At 46.1% G+C, this 14,544-nt stretch overlaps 1 protein-coding gene across 1 annotated transcript in view; it reads left to right on the top strand.

Moving 5' to 3' along the window:
* The window catches only part of LGI2 (leucine-rich repeat LGI family, member 2), a 29,068-nt gene extending 19,617 nt beyond the window's left edge, over positions 1-9,451 (top strand). Inside the window, exon 8 of the mRNA XM_012664198.1 lies at positions 6,919-9,451. Within this exon, the coding sequence (XP_012519652.1) occupies positions 6,919-7,736 (818 nt within the window). The 3' untranslated portion in view covers positions 7,737-9,451. The remainder of the gene's footprint in view (positions 1-6,918) is intronic.
* Positions 9,452-14,544: the final 5,093 nt, after the last annotated feature.

Genomic DNA, 14,544 nt, shown 5'->3' with positions numbered 1-14,544 from the left:
GAGCAGCATTTTACTGTTGCAACGAGAGGCACATGCGGGCAGAATCTCTGGGCTGGGAGGCTCCCAGGCACGAAGGGGCATGCAGCAGGTGCGGGGACGGAGCGGGGCCGGGCAAGTGTCATTCCACCCCTCGGGGAGAAGAGCTGCTAATGGGCCTAATCTCACAGTGCGAGATGCACGTCCAGATGCTCCAAAGATGCTGTTTCAGGTGAGCCAGCTGCCCTCAGCCCATCTGGCCTCCTGGTGCTAAGCTCACCTGCCCGAGGGCAGCCCCCTCGGGAGTGCAGACTCAGCGTGGAGCGGAGCAGGGGACCCTGCAGGGAAGCAGAGAAAAAGGGAGATGAGAGAGGGACTCCACGTGCGAGTGTTTTTTTGCATCCCTCTTTTTCCTGACTTGTTAGGCAGGGGAGGGATGATGAGCTGGCCGCCCAGCCTCTCCTCCCTGCCCAGGCTAGGAGGTGGGAGCAGGTGACACTTTGCTCTTGTGTGAGGAGTTCTGAGGGCCTGCGAGGTGCCAGGCCCTGGTTTATCTCACTGGAAACTCACAATAGCCCCTTGGGCACTGCCTGTGGGTCGCCTGCCCGTAGGTAGAGCACAAAAGTGCTCTTCTCAAGAGAGGTAACCTTTATATACTATATATACTATATAACTCTTTATATACTATGAAGAGCTCAGATTCTGAAAATCGATGAACATGGATTGTGCTCCTGACCCTGCCGTGGACTAGGAAGTCCCTGTACCTCTGGGGCTTGGTTTCCTCCCCTGTAAAATGGGAGTAGATGTGCCTCGTCCGGATGTTGTGAGGAATCGCTGAGTGCCGGAAACAGAGCCGGCCCTTCTTGAAGCCTGCGTCCTTCTCCCGACCTTTCAAACGACGAGGTCAAGGCTCAGGTGTGTCCAGCCACCTTCTGTTTACTGGGGGCAGAGCCTGGGCTCTCTCACAGCTACACTCTACCCCTTCCTCTCCCAGGTTGACCGTGGTAGGACAGCACTGCCCTCCACCTGCCCTTCTGACATACTGTAGCTAGTGGCATCCCCAAATTCATTCATTCATTCACTCATTCATTCATTCACAAAGATTTTTTGAGCGCTTGCTCTGAGCTGGGCACATTCTAGGTGCTGGCGACATGGCAGTAAACAAACCGAATGAAAACCTCTGCCCTCAAGGAGCTTACATTCTAATGGGAGAGAGAGAGAGAGGATAAGAAAGACAAGTGATCACAATGTATAAAAAACACATCAGAGAACAGTGTGTTGAGGAGGGGAAATGATTCGAGGAAGGAAGGTTTGGAGCACCGGGCGAGAGAGGATTGAAATTCGGGGGAGAGTGTCCAGTAAAGGCCTCACCAGGGAGGTGCTACTTGCACAAGACCTGCGGGACGGGAGGGCTGGTCCCCATGGAGAGCTGGAGGTGGGGCACACCAGGCGGCGGGTGCACAGGTCGAGAGGCGGGAGGGGTCCTTCCTGTTTGAAGAACATCTAGGGAGCTAGTTTGGCACAAGCCACATGAACCAGGGCAGCTGCAGTTGACAAGTCAGAAGTCAGGAGGGCTGATTGCGGGGGCCATGCAGGGCCTGGGAAGGACTTGGGCTCTTACTCTGAGTGCTCTGCAAAGCCATGGAAGGTTCTGTGCAGAGGCCAACAGGGCTACAAGGAGGCAGCAGGGACCTGGCACAGAGGGCTGGGTTGTGTCCAGCTACTGGGTGGAGAGTAGCCTTTGTGGTTGTGGGTGTGAGTCGAAAGGAGGAAACAGAGCAGCCAGCAAAGAGGCTATTGCAAGAGTCCAGAATCCAGGCAAGCGATGATGGCCTGGACCCAGTGGGGGCCACAGGGTGGTGGGGAGGAAGTGGTCAGTGAGATCAGAGTTTATGTGGCCAGGGCCAGAACCTGGCTGGACCTTGTTAGCCTCCAAGCCTGAATCTTCTGAGGCTGGGCATGAGGCCCACTTGGCTCCTCTTCTCGCAGCCGAGCCCAGGAAGTGAGCTCCGGCAGCGTGGTAGTTAAACTTACAAGCTCCGACATCAAACTGGGTTTTGATCATCCCGGCTCCAGCTTTTACTAGCTGGTGACCTTGGCCAAGTTATTTCATTGCATGAGCCCCTTTCATCTACGAAATGGGGATTTTAGGAATGTCCATTTCATCTGTGAAATGGGATCAGTATGGTATTGGACCCGGGAATACGGTAAGGATTTAATGGGGGTGACGTGTGTGTAACGGCACCGTGCCTGGCGGGCAGTAGCTCCTCCCCAGTTGTTAACTTTCTCAGTCAGGCATAAAATAGGAGCAGCCCTCCTTCTTCCCCCACCAACCCTAACTTTTTGACTTCCATTACCTGCATAGCATAGGGAACACAGGGACCAGCAGCCTGGCCTGAGGGAGGCAGGGGAAGGGGGATTACAGAAGGAGGGGCTGCTCGGTGAAGAAGGAGAGTGGCTGTATCTTGATGGCTGGCATTGAGCCAGGCATGAAGGAAGCACATGTGGATTGGCAAGGGCACAGCCCTTGGAACCACTTGCCCTGGACAAGAACCAGGTAAACATGGACCATTCTCCTCTCCTGGGGCCATGCATGCCTCATTTGTCATCTTGTTTGGCCATGGGGCCATCCCGAGTTGGCAAGGGTGGGGCAGGATTTTCTCAAACCATATACACCCTCCTTTGCAGCCCTGGTAACCATGGTGGAAAAGGGGCAGCTCCAGCTGTCCAGCTGTCCCCACGGGAGAGAGAGAAACCCATGGCTGTGTTGACCCTAACGTTCACTCCTTCCCCAGTTCTCTCTACATCTCTTCTCAGGTCCCCATGTTTGGTTTGTTTGCATTTTGATTTCTGCATGCTGGCATGTTCCAATCTGTAATCCCTCCTCCTACATTAACACACACACACACACACACACACACACACACACAAACACACACACGCAGAGTGATCTCTCTGCCACCAACAACTTCATAGGCTAAAAGTGTTTACCAGGAGAGAAGTGTTACAGAGCATGTCCAAGAAAGGAATTCCTTCTGTTTCATGCAGTCCCTTGGCTGCAGCAGGCAGAACTCTAGGAAGCCTCTGAGTGGCAGGGGCCTCCGCAGCCAGGCGGCTCAGGCAGGGGATGAGGAGTGTGCACTCTCAGTACTGGCAGCGTGGAAATCCGTGCGGCTTTTGAAGAGCTATTTGGCAGGTAAAACCCAAAAGCCTTAAAAATGTGCACATTTGCTCCAACAATTCTTAACGTTTGAGAACACTGCCAGATGGTATCAAAACATGTTATTTGACAACATTTTAAAGGAAGTATGTTATTTAACAATAAGGAAAAACTAGAAATAACTGCAATGTCCAACAGTAGGGGACTAGTCAAATAGAATGTGGTACATCTGTGCATGGAATAGTGTGTAGTATAAAAAGAAATCAAGGCCGGGCGTGGTGGCTCATGCCTGTAATCCTAGTACTCTGGGAGGCCGAGGCTGGAGGATTCTTTGAGCTTGGGAGTTTGAGACCAGCCTGAGCAAGAGCGAGACCCCCATCTCTACTAAAAAAATAGAAAGAAATTAGCTGGACAACTAAAATATACATATATAAAAAAATTAGCCGGGCATGGTGGCACATGCCTGTAGTCCCAGCTACTCGGGAGGCTGAGGCAGTAGGATTGCTTGAGCCCAGGAGTTTGAGGTTGCTGTGAGCTAGGCTGATGCCACGGCACTCTAGCCGGGGCAACTGAGTGAGACTCTGTCTCAAAAAAAAAAAAAAATCAAGTGGTTAAAGATTCAATAACATGGAAAAACGTTCACACTATAGGAGTCAAGTGAAAAAAAGTCGGTTAGAAAAAGCATATGTATAGGACAAGCCCCAATTTTTTAAAAAATGCATATTAGAATATGTATTAACACATAGATTAAAGATTTAAAAATATATCAAGATATTAAGTGTTAGTTTACATTTGTAGTATAAGTGATTTTTATTTTCTTTGGAGGTGGAGTGTAGACTGGAGCCGGACTGCCTGGATTTAAATCCCAGGCTCTACCATATGCTAGCTCTGTGACTTTATATAAATTACTTAACTTCTCTGTGCCTCAATTTCACCCTTTGTAAAATGGGAATGATGATGATAAGAATAGTACCTGCCTGACGTGGATGTTATGAGGATTAAGTGTGTATATACATGTACTTAGAATAGTGCCTTTTCATAAGCACACACTTTATAACTTTTACCTATTATTATTTTCAAAATTTGTCTTGGTGAACATTTAACATTTTTATCCTCAGGGGAAAAAATTGCAATAATTTGTTGTAAATAAAGGAAAGGGATTAAGTTCTTGCAAGAAGGCCAGAACAGTAAAAGAGAAAAGTAAATGCCATTCTGAAAACCACCCACTGTGTGGCCCCAAAGTTAAACATCAGGACAGAAGTTGGGTAATTATCCTTGTAATTTATAGACTAAATTCACTTTGGTTCAAATTATCCAGAAAATTAAAAGAAAGAATGAACTTGTAATTGAATGACCTAGATTGAGGGTCAGTGGTCTTGTAGGTGGCCCCTTGCTTGCTGGTTGATCTTCTGGAATTGGGGGATTGGGGGCGGGCTTGGGTACAGGGTGGGAGAGGATGGCAAGAGGTGAGCCAGAGAGGAAAATGGTCCCCTGTCCCTGTAAAGTTCTAGTTTTGTGACACTTGAGCCAGATCATTCAGATGGTTGCTCCTTCTCTAGATATTTCTACAGGGTCAGCTATGGACAGATACTAAGGGTCGAGGTCTTTTGATTATCAAGACAATGGATTTGATTGTCCAATAATGGTAGCCACTGATCATCAGCCATCTCCTACACGCAGGTGCTCTGTGCTAAAAACACTTGCCATGAATGATCTCATTTAGTCTTTTTGGTCACCTGTAAGGTCAGTGCTGGTAGCGTCATCAGTCTCCTCTTATGGGTGAGGAGCTTGAGCACAGAGAGTTGAGTTAACCAGCCCAGGGTCAGAAAGCTTACAAGGTGGGGGCCGGGTTTGAACCCCAGGCCACCTGGTTGAGGTCATAGGTTTAACACTACTCTGTTCTCCCTGCATTTGGCTTCCCTTGGCTCTGGAATCAGAAGAGTCCAAAAGTCTTTGCGAGTCCTCAGAATTTTTTTCTCTTGCCTGTGAGACCTGACTCCTACCTTTTAACCTTCCCTTACCCCGCAGGGAAAGAAGCCCATTTAATTGCCTCATTCTGACATATGGAGTCAGGAAATAGTTTTTTTTTTTAGGATATAAATTTTTTTAAATTTATTTTTTAATTGACAAATAAAGACTGTATATACTTACCATGTATAACATTGTTTTGAGATACGTATACATTGTGGAATGGCTAAATGAGCTAATTAACATACTTTTTTAAATAGCATGAAGACAATTCATTTGGCGTGTTAGTGAACTTCCTGAATCGTATGCCCACCTTGAATGAAGACTCCAGAGGCCCCGATGACCTCACATACTCGTTTCTATGGAAGCACATTTTACAAAGATTTTTTAAAAAATTTTAATTGTGGGCCAGACACTGTGGCTCACGCCTGTAATCCTAGCACTCTGGGAGGCCGAAGCGGGTGGATCGCTCAAGATCAGGAGTTTGAGACCAGTCTGAGCAAGAGCGAGACCCCGTCTCTACTAAAAAATAGAAAGAAATGATCTGGACAACTAAAAATATATATATATAGAAAATTAGCTGGGCATGGTGGCGCATGCCTGTAGTCCCGGCTACTCAGGAGGCTGAGGCAGGAGGATCGCTTGAGCCCAGGAGTTTGAGGTTGCTGTGAGCTAGGCTGACACCACGGCACTCTAGCCCGGGCAACAAAGTGAGACTCTGTCTCAAAAAAAAAAAAAAAAAAAAATTTTAATTGTGGAAATACAATACATAACATAAAATTTACCATCTTATCCATTTTTAAGTGTTCTGGTTAGTAGTTTCAGGGACAGTCACACTGTTGTGCAACCAACCTCCAGAACTCTTTGCATCTTGAAAAACTGAAACTCTGCACTTATAAACACCAGCTCCTCATCGCCCTCTGCCCTGGCGCCTGACACCATCCCTTTACTTTCCGCCTCTATGTCTCTGACTACTCTAGGTACCTCATGTCAGTGGAATCATATAGTATTTGTCCTTTCGTGACTGGCATATTTCACTTAGCATGATGTCCTTACGGTCCATCCATGTTGTAGCATGTGTCAGAGTTTCCTTCCTTTCTAGAGCTGAATAATATTCTGTTATATGTATATGCCACATTTCGTTTATCTACTCATCCACCGATGCAACTTGGGTTGCTTCCGCCTTTCGGCTATCGTGAGCAACAATGCTGTGCATGTGGGTGTCTTGGTCTGTTCAGGCTGCTGTAACGAATACTATAGCCGCGGTGGCTTATAAGTGACAGAAATCTACTTCTCATGGTTTGACTGGAGGCTGGGAAGGCCACATCAGCAGATCTGGTGTGTGGTGAGGGCCCACTTCACAGCTAGCCATCTTTTGCTGTGTCCTCATGTGGTGGCAGGGCAGAGGGAGCTTTCTGGGGTCTCTTTATAAGGGCACTAATCCCATTCCCAAGGGTTCTGCCTCCATGACCTAATCTCCTCCCAAGGGCCTCACCTCCGAATACTATCACATTGGAGATTAGGTTTCAATGTATTAGTTTGGAGGCTACAAACATTCATTCTATAGCACTGGGTGTATAGATACCTCTTAGAGTCCCTGTTTTCAGTTCTTCTGGGTATATACCAAGGGGTGGAGTTGCTGGATCAAATGGTAATTCCATGCTTAATTTTCCAAGGAGCCACCATACTGTTTCCCATAGTGGCTGCACCATTTTACATTCCCGCCAGCCGGGCACAAGGCTTCCAACTTCACTATCAAGGTGCATTTTTAACTGTAGCTGCACTAATCCCCTCTTTTTTGTTTTGGAGCACAGGTCAGTCCATCGTGGGCTGTAAGGCCATCCTCATCGACAGCCAGGTCTTTGTGGTGGTGGCCCAGCTCTTCGGCGGCTCTCACATTTACAAATACGACGAGAACTGGACCAAGTTTGTCAAATTCCAAGACATAGAAGTCTCTCGCATTTCCAAGCCCAACGACATCGAGCTGTTTCAGATCGACGACGAGACGTTCTTCGTCATCGCAGACAGCTCTAAAGCGGGTCTGTCCACAGTTTATAAATGGAACAGCAAAGGATTCTACTCTTACCAGTCCCTGCACGAGTGGTTCAGGGACACGGACGCAGAGTTTGTGGATATAGATGGAAAATCGCATCTAATCCTGTCCAGCCGCTCCCAGGTTCCCATCATCCTCCAGTGGAATAAAAGCTCTAAGAAGTTTGTCCCCCACGGCGACATCCCCAACATGGAGGACGTGCTGGCCGTGAAGAGCTTCCGGATGCAGAACGCCCTCTACCTCTCCCTGACTCGCTTCATCGGGGACTCCAGGGTCATGAAGTGGAACAGTAAGCAGTTTGTGGAGATCCAGGCTCTTCCATCCCGGGGGGCCATGACCCTACAGCCCTTTTCTTTCAAAGATAATCACTACCTGGCCCTGGGGAGCGACTATACGTTCTCCCAGATCTACCAGTGGGATAGAGAGAAGCAGCTGTTCAAAAAGTTTAAGGAGATTTATGTGCAGGCGCCTCGTTCTTTCACAGCCGTCTCCACCGACAGGAGAGATTTCTTTTTTGCGTCCAGTTTTAAAGGGAAAACAAAGATTTTCGAACATATCATTGTTGACTTAAGTTTGTGAAGATGTGGTGGGTGAATTTAAAAGACATGTAGCATTAGCCCTCATAAGAGAGGACCAAGAAGAAAAATAAACAACTAAACAAAAGCCAGTCTCAGCGCTCTGAGATTAAAAATGCACTGGGGAAATAGTTAGAAGTTTTCCAACTTTAAGAACTCACATTTTAATCAGGAATTGCATTTATTGGCTAACTGCATGACATGCCCCTTCTGCCATTTAAAAAGACATCTTAAAGCCTGTAATTTCTGAGAAAAGAGTATAGCATTTACTCTTGCCATCTAGGAAAGTAATGTGCTTTTTCTTTTCCTCTTTTTTTTCTTTTTAATGAGGAAGGAGAAAATTGGGTAAGATGGAACGGCTCTTATAACGAAATAAAAAGCCAACCAAACAAACTATGGGCCCTTCTCATTCCATTTTAGCAGTCTTTTGGTAGGAATGCTTAAAGCCAAAGTCAGCTGAAAAGATTTGCTGATGATTAGTTTAAAAATCTTCTACCACTCAGCAGTGCTATTTTGAGCCATCCTAGTTTCCTGAAAGTAATGCCCAGCCCCCCGAATCCTCCTTAATAGCAGAACCTTGGCTATTTTGTTGGCCAGCATGGATGCTTGTCATGGGTATGTTAACGATTTAATGTTTGACATTGCTTCCTCTGCCACAAAGAAAACATCCTGGTGACACATGTCTAGGCCCAGCACGGGATGAGGGCTCAGGAGTGAGACAAAGGAGTTTTCTCTCTTTCTTCTGGTTCAAAGCTGACCCTCGTGGTGGCTGGAGCAATAAGGCTTGTTTGATGCTCTTCAGGACTCATCTGCTTCTCCGAACCCGTCCTTTGAGTTTGTGGGTAACCAGCAGACAGGCCAAAGACTGAATGATGCTTTTTGTTCCATCCTGTAGAGGGATGAAACAGGTATTTCCATCTGATGAGCATTCTGTGGAATTTTTGAAGTGAGATTTTATGGAGTCAAAGGGACTTTCCATAGGTCTTCATGTGCTTTGAAACCTGGAGGTGGCTCTTTGATTTATGCATGTCTTTGCCCTCTGGACAACTTAATATTTCAAGTAATTGAATACCAACTTCCCTACCTGCCCATCTGCCTACCTCCCTAATCACATAACAGTCGTGTTTTGTTGAGTTGCTTCTATTTCTGCTGCTAGTGTAGCCCTACTGAAGGTGCTGCAGACACCAGATCGCAACCCGGATACTCATGATAGTAACACTCCTTCTCCTCCCAGTACTTTAGCAAAGGAACCCTCCTCCCCCCAGGACCCCACACCCACAAGGGCCACATGTTGGCAGCGGGGTCATCCTATACAGGCTGGGGACCTCAGGCTGATCAGTAGGGACCAACTATGGGGCCAGATAAGCTGAAGCCCACAAACTAGGTGGGGACCAGGTGGCCTATTTCAAATTGTGCCTTTTTGCCACAGACAACAGAGGAGCTCGTGGAATCCAGTCGAGTGGAAGGTTCCTAGTGAATGTTCTGCCCGGGTAGCTGGTTCTCTTCAGAGAATAAGAAGTGAATGCTTTTAGGGGTAGCTCTGAAAGAGTAACCCTACAACTTCACTTCTAGCCATGAAAGTGGCACAATCATGTTGTACTGTATTATTATTTTTTAATGATTATTTGCCATGTCATGAGTAGGTAGATGTTTTGCCACAAATATGAATGTGTTTGTTTCCTGATTTAAGCAATGCAGACTGAGGCAATATAAATAGCACTCAGAGAAGGCTGCATTGATGTTTTGGGTATATTCCGGGACTGCAGGCTGAGGCTTCCAGCTTAGGAAACCGGGGATTTTAATAAACTAACTCACCCACACATACTAGTGTTGTTGCTTGAAACTTCTACTAAATATGGAGCAAACAGGAGAAAAGTGGTTTGTTTTCATTTTAAAAGCATAAATCACTCTTCTGCAGTCTTTCACCTTCTTGGTTTATTTGAACAGACTACAAATGCCCAGATCCCCACATTGGAGGCTGAAACGAGAAAACTCTGCTGTTCTTCTGGCTGTAAAGATGGGCAAGCTATCCTTTCACTAGCATGGAACCCCTCAGATAAGCCTGGGCAGAAAAAGATACTTGGCAAATAGTGTAGGAGACATTTAGACAATCCCAGCACTTTGCCAGGTCGAAGTGATGTTCCTGATTCCAGCTGCCTCTAGGGAAAGCAACTGGGGCATCTTCTCACAGTGCTGTCGCTGCAGAGCTGTACCAAGGTCCCAGCTGTGCCTCTGAGGGTGAGTTAGGGACTGACCGCCCGCTCTTACCACTCCGCTCACCAGTGCCTGGAATCTGGAAAACCAGGAAGCACAGGGTGCTGAGCTTGGGAGGGGAGGATTTGTTGAGTCCAGGTGGGGTTTTAAGGGGGCGAAAGAAAGATCTAAACAGGTGATGGGTGGGGTGTGAGAAGTGGGTGATCTACTCAACTGCAGTCAGGTCTCCCTCCGTCCCTGCCTGCCTTCCTTCCTTCCTTCCTTCATCTCTTCCTTCTTTTGATTTTGTACAAGAGTAAAGCCTGCAATCTACAGAGTGCCTGTGCTGTGGGAGGAGAAATTTGTTCTGGCCAACTTCCTAAAGGAACGTAGATGTTCTTGGCACGAGTTAGTGGAAGTTTGCTCCATTAATCTTACTGCTTCAGCCCAAGAATCCCTGAAGTTTCAAACAAATTCTGCAAGAGGCTTTCTTCCAGTAATAACATAAAACACAAAACCAACTAAACAACAGCAAACGCGCAAGGCAGAGAAACATGTGGACTGTACCCTGTGGAGATCAGCCTGTGAGGGCAGCTCTTGCTCCTTTCCTCCCGCCCACCTCCCATGGGTGGCACCTGGTCACCTTGTTTCTCCTTTATAATCCCTTTGCCTAGGTTCCAGGACTGCCCCCTCCATACAGCCCTTCCGTAAAGGGAGGACTTGCCCCCAGACTCCATAGGGAATAGGCCTCTTATCAAAACTCAAAAAACAGACCTTACATATGAAGAGCACTATGTTCTCAGGCGGTGGATAATAAGCCCACCTTGCGTTTCAGCAAAGCTTTATATTTTTTTCAGTGAACATTGGTGTCCATCTCATTTTTTCATAAATAGTTCTACAGTTTATTGGAAGTCAGGTATTACTCTAATTTCAGAAAGAAGAACATAGACACAAAATCTAAGTGGATTGCCTGCCCATGGTTATCCAGTAGGGAGTGGCCATTCTAGAACTTTCTTTCTGATCAGCGGGCATTGTATTTTCTTTATATGACACTCTGCTATACCCTCCCAGAGAAAGACTTCCATTTTTATCATGATTTTGAATATAGCAGTACCTTGAGATAAAATAAAAAGTGCAACAAAATACACACAGCCAGAAGGAAAATCATGCCGAATAGACACCATTCAATCAACCGGTCCATTTAACAATTAACAAACATTCTGGAACTGCCACTATATGCGAGGCCCCACTTTGGAAAGTCTTCCAGAAATTTCAGATAGTTTTCTGTTATTCTAGAGAGGATTTTTAGGTGGCGCGAATGTTTTTCCCCCTCCCCAACCCCCACAGGAGGGATGCTAAGGTCGACATGCATCTGGTTCATGTCACAATGTCTAGAAGATAAACAAGAAGAGTTCTGTGAAGGAAAAACTAAAAACCCGAATGCACGAGTGATGATGAATTGCTCCGGCCGTCATCAGCCTTTGGGGAGCACACTGGAAATGGCAGTGTTGCAGTTTTCTTCCCCGTGGAGTGAGAAGCTGTGTATTTTTAGGAAAGAAATCAGTGTGGGATGCCAGAGGTTTGGCTGCCTGGAGCAATCGTGATGGAAATTTCTCCGGCCTGGGGTATGATGAGAGAGAGATGAGGGATCTGCAGGAGGGGTGTCTCTGCATGTCACCGGAAGAAAAATCTCTTTAACTGGCTTCCTGACTCTTCTGCAGAGGTATCGGCCCCTCGTTTGCAGCTGCGAAAGAAAGTTCTTTAATTAGGCAGTGGCCAAAGATTCTGTTCAACAGCTTCCTGGAGTGAAATACAATGATCTAGTTGCTGATGCAGTGAGAAAGATGGTCCAGATTTGGGGGGCCAAGGAAAGGGAATGGGCAGAAAAGCGGGACAGATGGCCTGGAGGAAACTGGGTAAAGTAGAAATGAACTGGAAGAAAAGACAAAGTGATACTGATTTCCTCTGCCTCAGCCAGGCAAGCAGAAGGTAGAACGACCAGGCAAATGAACAGCATCCCAATTGTTAATGAAAAGAACCAATTGTAATGCTAGTTGAATAAGAATTTTATTGTAAAGCTACTGACACCTAACCAAGGCACTCTTACCCTTACTGTATCTCATTGTTTGTATCAAAATCTACTTTTTTTCTAGTAAGGAAACTATGCATTCCCTATTAATCCCTTTGACTATGAGGAATGTGTAAGAATTGTGACAAAATAGGCCAGTATGTCATTTGGTACCATTTTTATGTATTTTAAATGCATAACTTAGGTAAAATAAGAATAGTTTATATGTATGTGGAAGCAAGTTTTGCCATATGCAGACTACAATGGATGCATTTTAGGCTGTATGTATATTTAGCTCTTTTTGGTAAATAGAGTTAACAAATGATATGCCTCTAATTCGATACATTCTGTAAGCCTATAAATAAAAAGTGCTTTGTGCCTCATGTAGCTTTGATCTCTGGTTTGCTTGAATATAGATATGCCCACGTGAGTCGCAGATTTGAAGGGACACCATGCTGGGCAACTGAGGGACAGCAGTGTTTTTGGGGCTCATTCCCTGCTTAAATGGCAGATGGCAACCACCAGGGTCTTCTACTGCTTCTACTTGCAAACTAAGAAGTCACTATACACTCACTGAAGAACTTTACAGTTACACCTCTACCTCATTTGTGGAATTATAATCCTGATAGACTGACAAAGAACTAGTACTCTTTGGGTGTCTTCTGATTCTATATGGTAAGAAGGAGGTGAGATTGTAGGACCTGACCCCATTGGTTGGTTGAACCATGAACTCCTGGAGGGCGGGACTTTTGACTTGTTCTCTGCATGTCTGGGATCTAACCTGGCACATAGTAGGTGTGCAGTGTTTGCTGCGTGTGTCTTAATCTAAGACTCATTTGGTTTAGTTGGACAAATGAAGAGTCAAAAACTCAAATCACATATACTTACTGTGTGCCAAGTACTTTGATATGCCGTGAGGCTTTTTAAAATGTTCAAGAATGGAGTTCTTGCTCTCGTAAGACTTAAAATCTAGTTAAGAGGGAAATTCATAGGCACCTGAAGCTATAGTCAACAACACAGGGTCGAGGTAAAATTCTGCATTACAAAATAATGCGTGACTGTGCAAGGAATCAAACAGTTAGCAGTGATAACCAGGTGTCCCATCACCTTTGCCCTGTCCTACTGGTTTGAAGCAGGTCACAAGTTCTGCCCTCGAGGGGAAGGGATTATACAAGAACATGATTCAGGGGGCTGGGGGGAGTCACCCTAAGGTGTGTGGACACACACACAGGCACCAACCAAAGAGCATGGATGCCCAGCTGATCAGAGTAGACACTAAGCATAAGCACCCATTTACCTGGACCCCGTGCATTTCAGTGGAATGTGAGCTGTGAATACAGATAATAACTTCATGGGAGAAAAGATTATTGCAGGCCAGGGGAAGTACCCTTTTGACCAGCATAGACAGGAGAAGGGCTTTGTTTCTTTTCATTGTTGTTTTACCATTAAGTCATTGTTTTGTGTTTGTGGAGAAGTGCAGAAAAGAACAAAATTTTTTCAAACCTGCAAGTCAAAAACTCATTAAAGCAGAGACTAATCCTAATATCTCAGTGCATTTCATCTTGGAACTAACGTGCTCTGTGTAAATTGCCCAGTCTTGACCACATACCCATTAGCAAGGCAAGTACATTTATTTTCTCTGTTTCTCAGAAAGCAAATTGAGGACCGAGAAGAATTGGAGGCATAAGTAATGTGTCACCTTCATTGATCACCTGTCCTTGCAATTGGCTTCTGTACTTGCATCCCAGACAGGACAACCCTTTACTAACCAGGGTATAATTGGCACAAATGATTTTTTTCCGACAAATTGGTAGCAGAGCTGAGTCTGAAGGCCTTGGACAAACCCTCCTTCCTGGCTTCTGCTCCAGGCAGTGTCTTGCTGACTGTGCGCTCTTCCTGCTCCTGCCTTCAGCCAGACAGCAAACCAATGCAACACAGGAAGAGAGGCCGACAGTCATGGAAATGCTACCCCAAAATTCTTAGCACTTGCTGGAATCTGTATGAAGGCCCCAAAAAGCATGCTCCCGCATACATCTTTAGGTGTCTACGCCAGTGAGTCTGCGAAAAACCAAGAGAGAAAGTAGAGCTAAGTTCTCTTCATCTTCCATGAAACAGTTGTTTGGGGGAAAGAGAAACAAGTCCGGTTCTCTGTGCCTTACCTCATACCATCCATCACCCCGAGAAGTGACGCAGAGCTCTGATCAGCACCTCCGATTGTAGCGCTGAAAGATTCCAGGTTGTGTTGCCAGCCCAGCAGTTCTGCCATCTCCCTGTTTGCTTTCAAGGGTAGTGTGGGCTGCAGAGCGTACGAAAGTAGGGCTGGGGCCTCAGGAGAAAGCAGCACTCTTGAGGCTCGTCCTGGGCCAGGCTTAACCCTGCTCATCCTGCCGTGATTTACTCCTAGTTTCTTGCATTTGTTTCTCTTAACTCATCTAAGAATTCTAGACACATTGCCACCCCCAAATATTTTTATTTCAGGTTTACATCATCTTCCTGTCCCTTTGGATCACAGCATTTTGGCTCATAACTCACATGAAAATCCAAATTAACT

Source organism: Propithecus coquereli, unplaced genomic scaffold (assembly GCF_000956105.1).
Source record: "Propithecus coquereli isolate 6110/MARCELLA unplaced genomic scaffold, Pcoq_1.0 Scaffold87, whole genome shotgun sequence".
NCBI classification, from domain to species: Eukaryota; Metazoa; Chordata; class Mammalia; order Primates; family Indriidae; genus Propithecus; species Propithecus coquereli.
Note: the sequence above shows the minus strand (reverse complement) of the source record. Positions and strands in the feature narration are given on the sequence as shown.